Genomic DNA, 19,502 nt, shown 5'->3' with positions numbered 1-19,502 from the left:
GAAGTGAGCTTAAATAGGATGTGGGAGTGATGGGGAACAGGTGGAAACAATCAGGAATTAGGGATAACGTCAGACTGGTGACACAAGAGGAAGGGCCCGTGGTCTGAAACAACAGGGTAGCTTTTCAAAATCCATCCATCCATTTTCTACCGCTTATTCCCTTTTGGGGTCGCGGGGGGTGCTGGCGCCTATCTCAGCTACAATCGGGCGGAAGGCGGGGTACACCCTGGACAAGTCGCCACCTCATCGCAGGGCGGCTTTTCAAAATAAAACACGTAAATCACAAGACAGAAAAAACGCGGTGTGACATTTATAATCCTCAACTATGTCCACACCCACCCCGCTGATGGAAACAGGGGTCACCAGAGTACTCCTCCTCCTTTCCAGGTCCACAACCAGCTCCTTGGTCTTCGTCACATTGAGCTGGAGCTGGTTCTTTCCACACCATGTGACAAAGTCCTCCACCAGTGCCCTGTATTCCTCATCATCACCATCCTCAATACACCCCGCTACCGCAGTCATCAGAAAACTTCTGAAGTGGGCAGGACTCTGACTGATAGTGGAAATCGGTGGTGTAAATGGTGAAGAGGAAGGGGGAGAGGACTGTGCCCTGTGGGGCCCCGGGTTGCTGACCAGCTTGTCACACACACAGTCCTGCAGTCGCACATACTGTGGTCTGTCAGTCAGGTAATCTACAACCCAGGATACCAAGGGGGCCTCCACCTGCATCTTCTCCAACTTCACACCCATTATATATATGACACTGGATAATAGCGTTTTAAAGTTAGCCAACAAAAAGTTTGCATGCTAAGACCAGCTTGCTAAGAGTTATCATGTGCCAAGTACCAAGTTTTAGGCCTCTGAGGTGTACGGCTTTAAAAATTGACAAAAACATTTACCATGCTAACAGTTACTTGTGCGTGGAGCAAAAGGAGCTGCAACACATGCAAAGTTTGATTGTGCTAACTTGTGCTTTATGAAACACAGGCTTCTACATGTACATCGAGACGTCCCGACCCAGGCTGGAGGGGGACAAAGCCCGCCTCTTGTCGCCCTCTTTCAACACGGCCTCCAGGGGTGCTGCCACCTACTGCCTGGCCTTCTACTACCATATGCACGGCAAGCACATAGGTGAGTTCTCACGCGCTTGCACGCCCCACCAGCGCTCTGAATGAACCGCTTCCTGTTTGCATCGGCAGGAACGTTGAACGTCCTCCTGCGTCAAAAAGGACCGACGGCGACATCGGATGCCTCGGTTTGGAGCCTGAGCGGTAACCACGGCGACCGCTGGCGACGAGCCGCCGTCAACATCCACCCCACCGCAGCTTTCCAGGTACAGCCACGTTCGTTAGCTCAGTAGTAGCGTCGTCACTATAACAATTGCAGCTGTCACGCCAAATTTCTTCCCCCCGACAAAAACCCCCGGAAGACATTTGTCGTGACAGCCCCTCTAATGCCTGACGGACCCCAATGAGGGTGGAAGGACCTTAAAGCAGCCCACACAGCTGCCTGTTTCAAAGGCCTACTGAAACCCACTACTACCCACCACGCAGTCTGATAGTTTATATATCAATGATGAAATATTAACATTGCAACACATGCCAATACGGCCTTTTTGGTTTACTAAATTACAATTTTAAATTTCCCAGGAGTTTCGTCTTGAAAACGTTGTGTAATGATGACGTGTACGCAAGACTTCACGCATTTTTAGGAAGTGTGAGCGCTACGCACACACACAGCTAAATGTCGTCTGCTTTAACGGCATAATTACACAGTATTTTGGACATTTGTGTTGCTGAATCTTTTGCAATTTGTTCAATTAATATTGGAGAAATCAAAGTAGCAAGATGGAGTTGGGAAGCTTTAGCCTTTAGCCACACAAACACACGGTGATTCCTTGTTTAAAATTCCCAGGGGTGAAACTTTCCTATGGATCAGAGCGCGGTCAAGCGAACATGAATCCCGACCACATGTCAACCAGCAGGTTTCAGTGAGAAAAATGTGGTTAAAAAGTCAGTTCTTACCGGAGAAAAGCTGAGCTTGTGCCGTCCATAGCTGCCGTCGACTCCCCTGAGACACTGCGCGTCAAGACACCCGTGGAGACACCCTTTCGACTATTTAGGTACTATTTAACTCACTAAAACACTAGCTACACAATAGAAATATAAGGGATTTCCCGGAATTATCCTTGTAAATGTGTTTAAAAACATCGGAATCCGTCCCAATGCATTTGCATTTTTTTTTTTTTTCTAGTCCATCGCTTTCAATATCCTCAAACACGAATCTTTCATCCTCACTCAAATTAATGGGGAAATTGTCGTTTTCTCGGTCCGAATAGCACTTTTTGTTGGAGGCTCCCATTATAAACAATGTGAATATGTGAGGAGCCCCCACACTTGTGACGTCATCGTCTGTGACTTCCGGTAGAGGCAGGGCTTTTCTGTTAGCACCGACAGTTGCGAACTTTATTGTGGATGTTCTCTACTAAATCCTTTCAGCAAAAATATGGCAATATCGCGAAATGATCAAGTATGACACATACTGTAGAATGGAGCTGCTATCCCCGTTTAAATAAGAAAATCTCATTTCAGTAGGCCTTTAAAAGCATTATAATTGGCTGTTTGTCATTGGTGAAAAATAACGGTGAGGAAAAAATATTAGCATTCCAGCATGCTAACCATTCAAGTTATTTATGCTCTGCTAATTTTGCAGCTGTAACCCTTAAGAGTCACATAACTTGGTATTATCACGCCCTCATTGGGGTCCTTCAGGCATTAGAGGGGCTGTCACGCCAAATGTTGTCCGGGAGGAAGGTTTTTGTAGGGGGGAAGAAATTTCGCGTAACACAGCCAAACTGCTGACAAGCTAACAGCCAAGCTAACCCGAGTTAGCAATGATCCAGGTGCAGTAAGTAAGCTAGCTTGTATAGCGAAACTGCTAACAGCCGAGCTAACCCGAGTTAGCAACCTGCCAGGTGCAGTAAGTAAGCTGGGTTGTTTAGCCAAATTGCAAACATGCTAACAGCCGAACTAACCCGAGTTAGCAACCTTATGGGTGCAGTAAACAAGCTAGCCCATGTAGCCAAACTGCTGACATGCTAACAGCCGAGCTAACTCGGGTTAACAACCCTATGGGTGCACCAGGTAAGCCAGCTCGAGTAGCCAAACTGCTGACATGCTAACAGCTGAGCTAACGTGGGTTAGCAATCTTCCAGGTGCAGTAAGTAAGCTGGTTTGTATAGCCAAATTGCTAATATGCTAACAGCCAAGCTAACCCAAGTTAGCAACCTTACAGGTGCAGTAAGCAAGCTAGCTCGTGTAGCCAAACTGCTGACATGCTAACAGCTGAGCTAACCCCAGTTAGCTGCCTTCCAGGTGCAGTAAAGTAAGCGAGCTTGAGTAGCCTAAGTGCTGACAAGCTAACAGCCGAGCTAACCCCAGTTAGCAACCTTATGGGTGCAGTAAGTAAGCTAGCTCGTGGCGCCAAACTTCTGACATGCTAACAGTCGAGCTAGCCTGAGTTAGCAACCTTACGGGTGCAGTAAGTAAGCTAGCTCATGTAGCCAAACTGCTGACAAGCGAACAGCCGCGCTAACCCCAGTTAGCGGCTTTCAAGCAGGCAGGGCTGTGATTGGTCACCTGCGTGTTCTCCACGTCAGGTGGTGATGGAGGGCGTGCGCGGCGCCGGCATCGAGGGAGACATCGCCATCGATGATGTCACCATCGAGGAGGGGGAATGCAAAGATCCTCCGTCCAACAGTGAGTCCTCACTCTGCTTCTAAATCTCCACCAAGCTGATTGTCTCTTCTGTTCCGTCAGACTTGATGTCCCTGGCCCCGCCTCCTTCGCCTCATTTATGGCGGCTGGGCTTCACTCTGAGCTTGACTCTGTTTGGTCGCAGCAGGTGACCCCCTCCCACGACCTCAGACTCCTCCCCTCCCTGCTCCTCCAATCAACGCTGTCCCCCTGCCCCGCCCCTATGATGACGTCACAAACGGGCGCTGCCCTCAGTAGGCGGGGCAACCAGGTGACATTAAGTGCCTTCATGCAGCCCGGTCGTCGCCATGGCAACAAGAGCGGGGAAAATGACAGCAAACTTTTCAAAATAAAAGATTTATTTTCCAAGAAGCACAAAGAAACATTGTAGAAGGTGTGAATGCTTGAGGTAGTTCCTGTTTACTTTCCCTTCCGCATGTTTGATGACAAGCTCCGCCTCCAACTGACAATAAAACCTTTTTTGGGTCAAGTGGACTTGGACTTTGCTTCGAACCAACCCGCGGTTGCCCCACTCGGGTATAGTACTTGGCACACTTCCGATTTTTACCAGTCGTAATTGAAGCACGTCCCGTGAAGCCCCGCCCCCGACTCTGGATCACTCCGGCGAGACAAAGCGATGACGTCACGCGTCACAGGGGGCGCCACGCGCCGCAAACTTCTGATGATGCGGCACACGTGCAAAAAGTTTGGCGGGTGAGCGGCCTTTGTAGTTTGATCAGGTGCGTGGCGTCGGAAGGTTCTCACGGTGAGACGTGCCGTTAAGTTCCCGCTCAAGCCGCTCGCGACCTCCGTACAAGTAGTCGGTGACGTCACCGTGTCCATGACCGCCATGTAGGAGAACAACAACAACAACCGTGCCGCCTTTAAGGTTTGTCGCTGCCGGACCATGTGACGTTAGCCACGCCCACCATAAACTTTCGATTTCAGGTCATGTGACTCCCGGCCTTTTTTCAAACCGTAAAAAAAAAACAGGGTTTAGACAAAAGGGCATAATAAATTGAAAAATGAACAATTATAGATAGACCGGAAGTTGATGTTGTGATTTAAATGTTGCAAATATAGAAAGTTATGATTTTTTTAACACTTATGATTGGGACCTTTATGGATCCCCAAACATTTTAGTGGATTTTTTATTTAATGTCAGGGCTTAAAAATAATAATGAATCTAAATCAATGTTTTTATGAATTATTAATACAAATACAAGTACTTCACATCAAATATTCCACTCTGAAGTATTTTTTGTAGAAAATCTTGCATCATTTTTGATTTTCAGAGTTTGGACAAAAAGGGCATCGTACCTAAACAAAAACTTTACATCGACAGAGAGACTTGAAGTTTCAAGCATTGAATAATCAAAAATGAAATTATTAGGTGACAGTTCAATAATTGGGGCTGTGGTGGTCCCAATACCAATATTTTGGTACCAAAACCAAAATGTATTTCAATACTTTTTGATACTTTTCTGTACTTTTCTACCACAAAAATGTCATTATTGGCTTTATTTTAACAAAAAATCATAGGGTACATTAAACATGTGTTCCCAATTGCAATTTTGTCTTTAAATAAAATAGTGAACACACTAGACGACTTGTTTTTTATTAGTAAGTCAAATGTAATAATCCCTTATTCTTCTGTTGTTAGATACTTTACATTAGTTTTGGATGATACCACACGTTTAGGTATCGATTTGATACCAAGTAGATACAGAATCACACATTGGTCATATTCAAAGTCCTCAGGTGTCCAGGGATGTATTTCCTGAGTTTATAAACATATTACGAATTTTTAAAAAAGGAAAAAAGATTTTGTGACGATAAAAAATATTGATGTAATCATAGTACTATCGACTAGATACGCTCTTGTACTTGATATCATTACAGTGGATGTTAGGTGTAGATCCACCCATGGCATTTGTTTACATTGTAAAGCCGGTGAGCTACGGTGTGTAGTGAAGCATGATTAGCGATTCCTCGTCCTACTTGTAAGACAAGTACTTTATTTGTCACCATGGAGACAAAGATTAGTGATTTAGAAGTAGCTAAAACACAGCCAACTGTGGATGTATGCTAGCCGCTAGCTAGCTAGCAATGTCTTAAAGCACCTCTTCTTGAGGGTGTTTCAGTGTTATAACTTCACCTTTGTCTTTAGTTTTTAGACCAAAATCCGTCCTTTCTTGTCTTGCCTTTTCTGTCTACACACTGTCTGCTTGTAAGCACTGTGTGTGTGTGTGCTGCCGAACATGCTCATATGCACGTAAAACCAGCAATGTCACAAGGTGACAACGACGCGCTCTCATGCCCGTTACAAAAAAAAGGTGTGTTGGGGCGACCGGTATCTTTTAGAGGTGGTATAGTACCGAATATGATTCATTAGTATCGCGGTACTATACTAGTACCAGTATATCATATAACCCTAATTTTTTAGCTTTCCGGTCCCCGGGTCCAAAGTAAAAAACTGAAAATAAGTTTATGTATTTTATTGGTTGAGAAAAGTTAGGGCAGGTGTGTGCTCAGTAACTGTAGGAGCGAATGTGGGCCTGCTTAGTTAGTGTAGGAGCGAATGTGGGCCTGCTTAGTAACTATAGGAGCAAATGTGGGCCTGCTTAGTAACTGTAGGAGCGAATGTGGGCTTGCTTAGTAACTGTAAGAGCAAATGTGGACCTGCTTAATAACTGTAGGAGCGAATGTGAGCCTGCTTAGTTACTGTAGGAGCGAATGTGGGCCTGCTTAGTAACTATAGGAGCGAATGTGGGCCTGCTTAGTAACTGTAGGAGTGAATGTGGGCTTGCTTAGTATCTGTAGGAGGGAATGTGGACCTGCTTAGTAACTGTTGGAGCGAATGTGAGCCTGCTTAGTAACTGTAGGAGCGAATGTGGGCCTTCTTAGTAACTATAGGAGCGAATGCGGGCCTGCTTAGTAACTGTAGGAGCGAATGTGGGCTTGCGTAGTAACTGTAGGAGCGAATGTGGACCTGCTTAGTAACTGTAGGAGCGAATGTGAGCCTGCTTAGTTACTGTAGGAGCGAATGTGGGCCTGCTTAGTAACTGTAGGAGCGAATGTGGGCCTGCTTAGTAACTGTAGGAGTGAATGTGGTCTTGTTTAGTATCTGTAGGAGGGAATGTGGACCTGCTTAGTAACTGTTGGAGCGAATGTGAGCCTGCTTAGTAACTGTAGGAGCGAATGTGGGCCTTCTTAGTAACTATTGGAGCGAATGCGGGCCTGCTTAGTAAATGTAGGAGCGAATGTGGGCTTGCGTAGTAACTGTAGGAGTGAATGTGGACCTGCTTAGTAACTGTAGGAGCGAATGTGAGCCTGCTTAGTTACTGTAGGAGCGAATGTGGGCCTGCTTAGTAACTGTAGGAGCGAATGTGGGCCTGCTTAGTAACTGTAGGAGTGAATGTGGGCTTGTTTAGTATCTGTAGGAGGGAATGTGGACCTGCTTAGTAACTGTTGGAGCGAATGTGAGCCTGCTTAGTAACTGTAGGAGCGAATGTGGGCCTTCTTAGTAACTATAGGAGCGAATGCGGGCCTGCTTAGTAACTGTAGGAGCGAATGTGGGCTTGCGTAGTAACTGTAGGAGCAAATGTGGGCCTGCTTAGTCACCGTAGGAGCAGATGTTGGCCTGCTTAGTAACCGTAGGAGGGAATGTGGGCCCGCTTTGTAACCGTAGGAGTGGATAGAGGCCTGCTTAATAACTGTAGGAGCGGATGGGGGCTTGCTTAGTTACTGTAGGAGCGGATGTGGACCTGCTTAGTAACTGTAGGAGCGAATGTGGGCCTGCTTAGTAACTGTAGGAGTGAATGTGGGCTTGTTTAGTATCTGTAGGAGGGAATGTGAACCTGCTTAGTAACTGTTGGAGCGAATGTGAGCCTGCTTAGTAACTGTGGGAGCGAATGTGGGCCTTCTTAGTAACTATAGGAGCGAATGCGGGCCTGCTTAGTAACTGTAGGAGCGAATGTGGGCTTGCGTAGTAACTGTAGGAGCAAATGTGGGCCTGCTTAGTCACCGTAGGAGCAGATGTTGGCCTGCTTAGTAACCGTAGGAGGGAATGTGGGCCCGCTTTGTAACCGTAGGAGTGGATAGAGGCCTGCTTAATAACTGTAGGAGCGGATGGGGCTTGCTTAGTTACTGTAGGAGCGGATGTGGACCTGCTTAGTAACTGTAGGAGCAGATATAGGCCTGCTTAATAACTGTAGGAGCGAATGTGGGCTTGCTTAGTAACCGTAGGAGCAAATGGGCCTACTTAGTAGCTGTAGGAGCAAATGTGGGCCTGCTTAGTAACTATAGGAGCAAATGTGGGCCTGCTTAGTAACTGTAGGAGCGAATGTGGGCTTGCTTAGTAACTGTAGGAGCAAATGTGGACTTGCTTAGTAACTGTTGGAGCGAATGTGGGCATGCTTAGTAACTGTAGGAGTGAATGTGGGCCTGCTTAGTAACTGTTGGAGCAAATGTGGGCCTGCTTAGTAAATGTAGGAGCGAATTTTGGCCTGCTTAGTAACCGTAGGAGCGGATGTGGGCCTGCTTAGTAACCATAAGAGCGGATGTGGGCCCGCTTAGTAACTGTAGGAGCGAATGTGGGCCTGCTCAGTAACCTTAGGAGCGGATCTGGGCCCGCTTAGTAACCGTAGGAGGGAATGTGGGCCCGCTTTGTAAGAGTAGGAGCGGATGTGGGCCCGCTTAGTAACGGTAGGTGCGGATAGGGGCTTGCTTAGTAACTGTAGTAGCGGATGTGGGCCTGCTTAGTAACTGTAGGAGGAGACAGAGGCCTGCTTAATAACTGTAGGAGCGGATGGGGGCTTGCTTAGTTACTGTAGGAGCGGATGTGGGCCTGCTTAGTAACTGTAGGAGCAGATATAGGCCTGCTTAATAACTGTAGGAGCGAATGTGGGCTTGCTTAGTAACCGTAGGAGCAAATGGGCCTGCTTAGTAGCTGTAGGAGCAAATGTGGGCCTGCTTAGTAACTATAGGAGCAAATGTGGGCCTGCTTAGTAACTGTAGGAGCGAATGTGGGCTTGCTTAGTAACTGTAGGAGCAAATGTGGACTTGCTTAGTAACTGTTGGAGCGAATGTGGGCATGCTTAGTAACTGTAGGAGCGAATGTGGGCCTGCTTAGTAACTGTAGGAGCAAATGTGGGCCTGCTTAGTAAATGTAGGAGCGAATTTTGACCTGCTTAGTAACCGTAGGAGCGGATGTGGGCCTGCTTAGTAACCATAAGAGCGGATGTGGGTCCGCTTAGTAACCATAGGAGCGAATGTGGGCCCGCTTAGTAACTGTAGGAGCGAATGTGGGCCTGCTCAGTAACCTTAGGAGCGGATCTGGGCCCGCTTAGTAATCGTAGGAGGGAATGTGGGCCCGCTTTGTAAGAGTAGGAGTGGATGTGGGCCCGCTTAGTAACGGTAGGAGCGGATAGGGGCTTGCTTAGTAACTGTAGTAGCGGATGTGGGCCTGCTTAGTAACTGTAGGAGCAGACAGAGGCCTGCTTAATAACTGTAGGAGCGAATGTGGGCTTGCTTAGTAACCGTAGGAGCGAATGGGCCTGCTTAGTAGCTGTAGGAGCAAATGTGGGCCTGCTTAGTAACTATAGGAGCGAATGTGGGCCTGCTTAGTAACTATAGGAGCGAATGTGGGCCTGCTTAGTAACTGTAGGAGCAAATGTGGGCCTGCTTTGTAACTGTAGGAGCAAATGTGGGCCTGTTTAGTAACTGTAGGAGCGAATGTGGGCCTGCTTAGTAACTGTAGGAGCAAATGTTGGCCTGCTTAGTAACTGTAGGAGCGAATGTGGACCTGCTTAGTAACTGTAGGAGCGAATGTGGGCCTGCTTAGTAACTGTAGGAGCAAATGTGGGCCTGTTTAGTAACTGTAGGAGCGGATGTGGGCCTGCTTAGTAACTGTAGGAGCGGATGTGGGCCTGCTTATTCACTGTAAGAGCGAATGTGGGCCCGCTTAGTAACTGTAGGAGCGAATGTGGGCCCGCTTAGTAACTGTAGGAGCGAATGTGGGCCCGCTTCGTAACCAAAGGAGCGGATATGGGCCCGTTTAGTAACCGTAGGAGAGAATGTGAGCACGCTTTGTAACCGTAGGAGCGGATGTGGGCCCGCTTAGTAACCGTAGGAGCGGATAGAGGCCTGCTTAATAACTGTAGGAGCGGATGGGGGCCTGCTTAGTAACTGTAGGAGCGGATGTGGGCCTGCTTAGTACCTGTAAGAGCGGATATGGGCCTGCTTAGTAACTGTAGGAGCGGATGTGGGCCTACTTAGTAACCGTAGGAGCGGATGTGGGCCTACTTAGTAACTGTAGGAGCGGATGGGGGCCTGCTTAGTAACTGCACCCCCTGGTGTCCACCCACAGTCATGTTGAGAAAAAGTTCCCGCCTGGAGTCGTCGGGCTACTACAGCAGCGACGGGCAGCCCGTCATCTCCTACAAAGAGACTCCGTACAGGTAAGCAGGTGTGTGTTGATCACGTGTGTCAGCGCCGCCGGCCCGCTGCCACTGCTCACCCGGCTGTCTGCCGTCTGAGCAGGAGGCTGTGGACTCGGTACCGGACTACCCGCCCCCGCAGAGCGGCCTCGGACGACGACGAGGCCAAGGACGACCTCCCGCTCTCGGACAGCCCAGCCAGGACCACCAGAGTCCTCCCCAGAATTGACGGCGTGCTGCGATTCGCGCGCAAATATATCATCACCATTTTGATGGGTGTCCTTTGGTTTCGTACGTATAGCTCCGCCCCCCGCCCCAGTGTGTGCTAACCCGCAACCTTCTCACGCCTTGTCACTTCTTGTCTGCAGTGTGCGAGCCCTCCATTCGCCAGATGACGGGCTTCCCCGCCCCTTCCTACCTGGTAAGGACTCATCACCTGTTCGACCCCGTCGGCTCCGTGGCTAACCGGCTTGTCGTCCTTGCAGTTCTCGGAGAGCGGAGCTGAACTGCCGGAGGAGTTTTCCAAAATGTACAATGACGTGCTGGAGCGTCTGAAGGCCTTCGAACAGAAAGTGCTGGAGATCGACGACAAGCCGCCGCCGTGGGCCAGCATCCCCAATTTCGCCCTCAAGTCAGCAGGTGGGTGTGACGGACTACGCCGTGCACCGGCTGACCCTCCCTGTGCTCAACGTGTCGCTTCTCGCAGGAGCCAGTGTCCTGTGCGCTGCCACCTCCAAGGCCTACAAGGCCAAGATTAAGACTGTGTCCGTCCTGGGCTTCCAGATCAGGTACCCCGAGGCGCTGTCGGCCAGCGTGGTCATCGAGGTGAGGCCGCTTACGCACCGCCGCCGCTCATGGACCACACTAAACTGGGCTCCAACAGGGCAAGTCCGAGCTGATCCCGGGGAACTGCTGGGCCTTCTCGGGTGACCAGGGTAACCTGACCATGGTCTTGTCACACCCGGCCTTGGTGCAGCACGTTACCCTGGGTCACATCTCCAAACGCATCGCCCCCACCGGCTCCATCCCGCACGCCCCCAACCTCTTCTCCGTATACGTAAGTTCGCCTTTGCACAGCCTCACCACAATGGCCTCACTCACTTCCTGGTACACGCTTGTGTACTAAGTGCACTTCAGTTCACACTTGTGTACTAGGTGTAAATACACGCTTGTATACTAGGTGTCATTACTCGTGTCAGTACACACTTGTATACTAGGTGTCAATCCACACACTGGTATACCAGGTGTCAGGTCAGTACACACTTAGATACCAGGTGTCAGTACACCCTTGTGTACTAGGTGTAATACTTGTCAGTACACCCTTGTGTACTATGTGTAATACTTGTCAGTACACCCTTGTGTACTAGGTGTAATACTTGACAATACACACTTGTGTACTAGGTTTAATACTTGAATACTTGTCAGTATACACTTGTGTACAAGGTGTAATACTTGAATACTTGTCAGTACACCCTTGTGTACTAGGTGTAATACTTGTCAGTACACCCTTGTGTACTAGGTGTTATACTTGAATACTTGTCAGTATACTCTTGTGTACTAGGTTTAATACTTGAATACTTGTCAGTACACCCTTGTGTACTAGGTGTAATACTTGTCAGTACACCCTTGTGTACTAGGTGTAATACTTGTCAGTACACCCTTGTGTACTAGGTGTAATACATGACAGTACACCTTTGTGTACTAGGTATAATATTTGAATACTTGTCAGTATACACTTGTGTACTAGGTTTAATACTTGAATACTTGTCAGTACACCGTTGTGTACTAGGTGTAATACTTGTCAGTACACCCTTGTGTACTAGGTGTAATACTTGTCAGTACACCCTTGTGTACTAGGTGTAATACATGACAGTACACACTTGTGTACTAGGTTTAATACTTGAATACTTGTCAGTATACACTTGTGTACTAGGTGTAATCAGAGGTGGGTAGAGTAGCCAGAAATTGTACTCAAGTAAGAGTACTGTTACTTTAGAGATGTATTACTCAAGTAAAAGTAAGGAGTAGTCACTCAAATATTTACTTGAGTAAAAGTAAAAAGTATGTTGTGAAAAAACTACTTCAGTACTGAGTAACTGATGAGTAACCTGTTCGTTTAATGATTACGGCAACAAATAATTCACAAAAACATAAAAATAGCAACGAGCAAATTCAGAGCCAGGAATATCTCTTAAGCAACTAAAACAATAACATATATTAAATAATAATACATTAAAATAAAAATTAAGGCACATTGAGCCACAATAACTTAACAGCACCATAGGCTCAGTAGGCATTCATTGATTGATTGAAACTTGTATTATGGATCCATTATGGATCGAACTTTCACAGTATCATGTTAGACCCGCTCGACATCCATTGCTTTCCTCCTCTCCAAGGTTCTCATAGTCATCATTGTCACCGACGTCCCACTGGGTCATTATTGTCACCGATGTCGCACTGGGTGTGGGTTTTCCTTACCCTTATGTGCATTGATTGATTGATTGATATTAGTAGATTGCACAGTACAGTACATATTCCGTACAATTGACCACTAAATGGTAACACCCCAATAAGTTTTTTTAACGTTAATCAATTACTTAAAAAATGACCAAGTCGAGGTGATCTACCTCATATATACATATACATACATACACATATGCTTTTTATTTGTTATTCTTATTGTAATATTTCTCTATTTTGTTTCCATTTAAACCCCCATTATTTACTTTTTACTTTAATTTAAATTGTTCTCAACTCTGTACACTGCTGCTGGAATTTTAATTTTCCTGAAGGAACTCTCCTGAAGGAATCAATAAAGTACTATCTATCTATCTATCTATCTATATCATATATATATATATATATATATATATATATATATACATACATATACATACACACATATCATATATATATATATATATCCATCCATCCATTTTCTACCGCTTATTCCCTTTCGGGGTCGCGGGGGGCGCTGGCGCACATATATATATATTTATATATATATATATATATATATATATATATATATATATATACATACATTTATATATACAGTTTATAATTTATATTTATTTATTTTGCCGTTTTTCTTCACATGTTAAAGGTGTTTTAATGAATATACATGCATGTTTAACACATAGATTCCTAAAAACTCGTTGGTTTTTGGCATCTTATTTGTCCAGCTTCCATATTCGTTTTTATACACTTTACAATAAATACTGTACATTGGCGGCAAACTCCGCAACTTGCTAGCTTGTTTGCGCTGGTTTTCGGAGACTCTTATTTTGTTAGCGCAGGCGCGATGGAGCGGCACTTTTATTGTGAAGACAGGAACTGTGCGATCAGTCTTTTGGCTTTTGACGGGAAGTACGGTTGAAATAAAAAGTGGCTTTTTTCCTTTACACTTTTGATCGATTGATTGAAACTTTTATTAGTAGATTTCACAGTACAGTTCATATTTTGTACAATTGACCACTAAATGGTAACACCCCAATAAGTTTTTCAACTTGTTTAAGTCGGGTTTTACGTGTGACGGTCATGTGACCGCCTGGCTCTGTTTGATTGGTCCAACGTCACCAGTGACTGCATGTGATTGGTGAAACGCAGGCATGCATAGATCCTACTTTGAAAAACCAAAACAAACATTAATAGATCAATAAAAAAAGTAGCGAGTAGCGAGCTGAATGTAGATAAATGGAGTGGAGTAAAAGTAGCGTTTCTTCTCTATATATATACTCAAGTAAAAGTATGTTGCATAAAAACTACTCTTAGAAGTACAATTTATCCTGAAAGTTACTCAAGTAGATGTAACGGAGTAAATGTAGCGCGTTACTACCCACCTCTGGGTGTAATACTTGGCAGTATATACTGTACTTGTGTAGTAGGTGTAATACTAACACTAACCCTAATTCTATTAATGAAGTAATCAAATAAAACTCTTGCTAATGTTAATGTGTATTTTAGGGAAAATAGTCAAAATCCTAATATTTTTCTGCTTACCCCGATTACCTTCTTTTTACCTTTTTTTTAACTTTTTGATTACCTTCTTGTACTTTCTTGTTACCCTTTTCTTCTACCTGTTATTTATACCTATTTTTTAAAACTTTTATTTACCTTCATGTAAATTATATTTGCCTTCTTTTACCTTTTGTTTACCTTATTCTACCTTATTTCACCTGTTATCTTTTTTGTCCTTCTATACATTTATTGACCTTCCTTTACCTTTTATTCACATTCTTTAAACTTTTATTTACATTATTTTGCCTTTTAATTACTTTCTTTTGTTTTTTATCTTTGACCTTGTTTTACCGTTATTACATTATTTTACTTTTTAATTTACCTTTGTTTACCTTCTTCCAATTACCTTATTCTACCTTCTTTTTTTAATGGTTTGACAATCTTTTACTTTCTGTTTCCCTTCTATTTACCTTATTTGACCCTTTATTTACCTCCTTGTGTGACAAGAAGATGGTGCTATATATATTTGTATATATATTGATACATATTAATATAGATATATATTGATATAGTTTCATGGTTTAGCACCACAAGTAGATTGCTGTCCTGGCTGATGTAACTGCTACTGCTAGTTTTGACGTCACCTTCTAGGGAACGGAGACACTGGACTCAGCGGGAATCAAACTGGGAACCTTCCATTACAACCAAGAAGGAGAAATGTTCCAGAACTTCATAATACCTGTGAGTACACCTGTGAGTCCACGTTGCCTGACCATTCACTTATACACTGTGTGTGTGTGTGTGTGTGTGTGTGTGTGCGTGCGTGCGTGCGTGCGTGCGTGCGTGCGTGCGTGCGTGCGTGTGTGTGTGGGGGGGGGGCTGCAGGAGGAGCTACACGCCCTTAGCAAGTACGTGACCCTAAGTATCCATAGCAACTGGGGCGACCCCACCTACACCTGCGTCTACAGCTTCTGGGTGCACGGGGCGCTGGCCTCCTGAGGCGAAGAGCACACCTGTGTCCCAAGCACACCTGTCGCACACCAGTGTGCAGAGCCGCCCGCCGCGCAGCGTAAACCTGATCAAGTAAGCGCGCTACCTCCACGCAGCGGCCATCTTTAGAGGGCGGAGCCTTCTGGAAGGACGCACGGTTGGAGCGGACTTTTCCCTCCGCTCCTTTTGCACTTTAAAGACACGCATTTTTATCTTTACGCAATACTATGTATTCTTCATGTGGTCTTGGGTCTGTACGTTAGTACTATAATATATATATATATTTATATATATATCATTTAGTCATAATAAACTGTATTATATATCATAACTTCTTTTAATAAACTGTATTATATATATCACTAAAAGGGTCCCCCATAATGTTAAAAAAATAAGTCATAGATGTTTTGTTTTTTTAATCAACGCATACATTTCTAAAATAACTTCAGTTTTGTCGCGTTGAGTTCATTTTTTTAATGTTTTATGGCCTTTTTGTCAAAGAAAACATGGGGTTGTTTTTTTATAGCAAACACAAAATATGCCATATTTTTGATGTGAGTAATTGAAGGCTTAAATGTGTCAATGACAACATTTCAGTATTATTTTTTGAGAAAGGACAAGTAGTAGAAAATGAATGGATGGATGGATGCAGTTAAACAAAAATCACGCTAAAGTTCTTGGGGATCCAAAAGGGTCCTACTCATTAGTGTTAAAAGTAAGTCAAAAAATTTTTCTACTTTTAACCATTAAATCTCGACTTCACATATCCGTGCATTATAATTTTTTATTATGTTATATGCCTTTTTTGTCCCAATAAAGTTGTTCTCTGAGCTGCAACCTTATCGTGGTAGAGGAGTTTGCGTGTCCCAATGATCCTAGGAGCTATGTTGTCCGGGGGCATAAAGCCACCTGGTAGGGTCTCCCAAGGCAAACAGGTTCTAGGTGAGGGATCAGACAAAGAGCAGCTCGAAGACCTTTATGAAGAAGAAACATCATGGACCCAGATTTCCCTCGCCCGGACGCGGGTCACCGGGGCCCCCCTCTGGAGCCAGGCCCGGAGGTGGGGCACGATGGCGAGCGCCTGGTGGCCGGGCCTGTTCCCATGGGGCCCGGCCGGGCACAGCCCGAAGAGGCAACATGGGTCACCCCTCCAATGGGCTCACCACCCATAGCAGGGGCCATAGAGGTCGGGTGCATTGTGAGCTGGGCGACAGCCGAAGGCAGGGCACTTGGCGGTCCGATCCTCGGCTACAGAAGCTAGCTCTTGGGACGTGGAATGTCACGTCACTGGGGGGGGGAAGAGCCTGAGCTAGTGCGCGAAGTCGAGAAATTCCGGCTGGATATAGTCGGACTCACTTCGACGCACAGCAAGGGCTCTGGAACCACTTCTCTCGAGAGGGATTGGACCCTCTTCCACTCTGGCGTTGCCGGCAGTGAGAGGCGACGGGCTGGGGTGGCAATTCTTGTTTCCCCCCGGCTCAAAGCCTGTACGTTGGAGTTCAACCCGGTGGACGAAAGGGTAGCCTCCCTCCGCCTTCGGGTGGGGGGACGGGTCCTGACTGTTGTTTGTGCTTATGCACCAAACAGCAGTTCAGAGTACCCACCCTTTTTGGGAACGCTCGAGGGAGTACTGGAAAGTGCTCCCCCGGCTGATTCCCTTGTCCTACTGGGAGACTTCAACGCTCACGTTGGCAACGACAGTGAAACCTGGAGAGGCGTGATTGGGAAGAATGGCCGCCCGGATCTGAAACCGAGTGGTGTTTTGTTATTGGACTTTTGTGCTCGTCACAGTTTGTCCATAACAAACACCATGTTCAAACATAAGGGTGTCCATATGTGCACTTGGCACCAGGACACCCTAGGCCGCAGTTCCATGATCGACTTTGTAGTTGTGTCATCGGATTTGCGGCCTCATGTTATGAACACTCGGGTGAAGAGAGGGGCAGAGCTTTCTACCGATCACCACCTGGTGGTGAGTTGGCTGCGATGGTGGGGGAGGATGCCGGACAGACCTGGGAGGCCCAAACGCATTGTGAGGGTCTGCTGGGAACGTCTGGCAGAGTCTCCTGTCAGACAAAGTTTCAATTCCCACCTCCGGAAGAACTTTGAACATGTCACGAGGGAGGTGCTGGACATTGAGTCCGAGTGGACCATGTTCCGCACCTCTATTGTCGAGGCGGCAGATCGGAGCTGTGGCCGCAAGGTAGTTGGTGCCTGTCGGGGCGGCAATCCTAAAACCCCTTGGTGGACACCAGCGGTGAGGGATGCCGTCAAGCTGAAGAAGGAGTCCTATCGGGTCCTTTTGGCTCATAGGACTCCGGAGGCAGTGGACAGGTACCGACAGGCCAAGCGGTGTGCAGCTTCAGCGGTCGCGGAGGCAAAAACTCGGACATGGGAAGAGTTCGGGGAAGCCATGGAAAACGACTTCCGGACGGCTTCGAAGCGATTCTGGACCACCGTCCGCCGCCTCAGGAAGGGGTAGCAGTGCACTATCAACACCGTGTATGGTGCGGATGGTGTTCTGCTGACCTCGACTGCGGATGTTGTGGATAGGTGGAAGGAATACTTCGAAGACCTCCTCAATCCCACCAACACGTCTTCCTATGAGGAAGCAGTGCCTGGGGAATCTGTGGTGGACTCTCCTATTTCTGGGGCTGAGGTCGCTGAGGTAGTTAAAAAGCTCCTCGGTGGCAAGGCCCCGGGGGTGGACGAGATCCGCCCGGAGTTCCTTAAGGCTCTGGATGCTGTGGGGCTGTCTTGGTTGACAAGACTTTGCAGCATCGCGTGGACATCGAGGGCGGTACCTCTGGATTGGCAGACCGGGGTGGTGGTTCCTCTCTTTAAGAAGGGGGACCAGAGGGTGTGTTCCAACTATCGTGGGATCACACTCCTCAGCCTTCCCGGTAAGGTTTATTCAGGTGTACTGGAGAGGAGGCTACGTCGGATAGTCGAACCTCGGATTCAGGAGGAACAGTGTGGTTTTCGTCCTGGTCGTGGAACTGTGGACCAGCTCTATACTCTCGGCAGGGTTCTTGAGGGTGCATGGGAGTTTGCCCAACCAGTCTACATGTGCTTTGTGGACTTGGAGAAGGCATTCGACCGTGTCCCTCGGGAAGTCCTGTGGGGAGTGCTCAGAGAGTATGGGATATCGGACTGTCTTATTGTGGCGGTCCGTTCCCTGTACGATCAGTGCCAGAGCTTGGTCCGCATTGCCGGCAGTAAGTCGAACACATTTCCAGTGAGGGTTGGACTCCGCCAAGGCTGTCCTTTGTCACCGATTCTGTTCATAACTTTTATGGACAGAATTTCTAGGCGCAGTCAAGGCGTTGAGGGGTTCCGGTTTGGTAACCGCAGGATTAGGTCTCTGCTTTTTGCAGATGATGTGGTCCTGATGGCTTCATCAGACCGGGATCTTCAGCTATCGCTGGATCGGTTCGCAGCCGAGTGTGAAGCGACCGGAATGAGAATCAGCACCTCCAAGTCTGAGTCCATGGTTCTCGCCCGGAAAAGGGTGAAGTGCCATCTCCGGGTTGGGGAGGAGACCCTGCCCCAAGTGGAGGAGTTCAAGTACCTAGGAGTCTTGTTCACGAGTGAGGGAAGAGTGGATCGTGAGATCGACAGGCGGATCGGTGCGGCGTCTTCAGTAATGCGGACGTTGTACCGGTCCGTTGTGGTGAAGAAGGAGCTGAGCCGGAAAGCAAAGCTCTCAATTTACCGGTCGATCAACGTTCCCATCCTCACCTATGGTCATGAGCTTTGGGTCATGACCGAAAGGATAAGATTACGGGTACAAGCGGCCGAAATGAGTTTCCTCCGCCGTGTGGCGGGGCTCTCCCTTAGAGATAGGGTGAGAAGCTCTGCCATCCGGGAGGAACTCAAAGTAAAGCCGCTGCTCCTTCACATCGAGAGGAGCCAGATGAGGTGGTTCGGGCATCTGGTCAGGATGCCACCCGAACGCCTCCCTAGGGAGGTGTTTAGGGCACGTCCAACCGGTAGGGGGCCACGGGGAAGACCCAGGACACGTTGGGAAGACTATGTCTCCCGGCTGGCCTGGGAACGCCTCGGGATCCCCCGGGAAGAGCTAGACGAAGTGGCTGGGGAGAGGGAAGTCTGGGTTTCCCTGCTTAGGCTGTTTCCCCCGCGACCCGACCTCGGATAAGCGGAAGATGATGGATGGATGGATGGCCTTTTTTGTCCCAATAAAGTTGTTTTAATGGCAAAAATATTAAATTTTCACCCCCCAAAAAACATTCAGAGTGGAATATTTGATGTGAAGTAATTGTAGCCTTAAATATGTCAATATTTCATAACAACCTTGATTTTATTTCATTAGTTTTTAACAATGACAGTTTGA

General features: G+C 46.9%; 2 protein-coding genes across 6 annotated transcripts in view; both read left to right on the top strand.

The window, feature by feature from the left end:
- Positions 1–4,245, top strand: part of mdga2a (MAM domain containing glycosylphosphatidylinositol anchor 2a) — a 32,005-nt gene extending 27,760 nt beyond the window's left edge. Inside the window, exons 14-17 of the mRNA XM_061894869.1 lie at positions 988–1,131; positions 1,200–1,333; positions 3,659–3,758; positions 3,819–4,245. Of these exons, the coding sequence (XP_061750853.1) occupies positions 988–1,131; positions 1,200–1,333; positions 3,659–3,758; positions 3,819–3,907 (467 nt within the window). The 3' untranslated portion in view covers positions 3,908–4,245. The remainder of the gene's footprint in view (positions 1–987; positions 1,132–1,199; positions 1,334–3,658; positions 3,759–3,818) is intronic.
- Positions 4,156–15,977, top strand: LOC133549476 (SUN domain-containing protein 3-like). Of its 5 annotated transcripts, none has more exons than XM_061894924.1 (9): positions 4,156–4,292; positions 10,126–10,224; positions 10,299–10,486; positions 10,564–10,616; positions 10,681–10,834; positions 10,902–11,020; positions 11,079–11,252; positions 14,810–14,899; positions 15,044–15,977. In XM_061894924.1, the coding sequence occupies exons 1-9, from the start codon at positions 4,156–4,158 to the stop codon at positions 15,155–15,157; spliced, it is 1,128 nt and encodes a 375-aa protein (XP_061750908.1). In that variant the 3' UTR covers positions 15,158–15,977. The 5 variants fall into 5 exon arrangements, with proteins under 5 accessions (XP_061750908.1, XP_061750912.1, XP_061750911.1 ...); XM_061894928.1 differs by having other exon boundaries at positions 4,212–4,292; positions 10,126–10,216; XM_061894927.1 differs by lacking the exon at positions 4,156–4,292 and adding an exon at positions 4,331–4,469 and having other exon boundaries at positions 10,126–10,216.
- Positions 15,978–19,502: the final 3,525 nt, after the last annotated feature.

Source organism: Nerophis ophidion, linkage group LG03 (assembly GCF_033978795.1).
Source record: "Nerophis ophidion isolate RoL-2023_Sa linkage group LG03, RoL_Noph_v1.0, whole genome shotgun sequence".
NCBI classification, from domain to species: Eukaryota; Metazoa; Chordata; class Actinopteri; order Syngnathiformes; family Syngnathidae; genus Nerophis; species Nerophis ophidion.
Note: the sequence above shows the minus strand (reverse complement) of the source record. Positions and strands in the feature narration are given on the sequence as shown.

Coding starts and splice junctions, on each gene's coding strand:
- LOC133549476 (XM_061894924.1), top strand. CDS start 4,156: ATGCTTGAGGTAGTTCCTGTTTACTTTCCCTTCCGCATGTTTGATGAC. Junction 4,293..10,125: donor CCCGCGGTTGCCCCACTCGG/GTATAGTACTTG, acceptor GTCCACCCACAG/TCATGTTGAGAAAAAGTTCC. Junction 11,253..14,809: donor CCAACCTCTTCTCCGTATAC/GTAAGTTCGCCT, acceptor GTCACCTTCTAG/GGAACGGAGACACTGGACTC.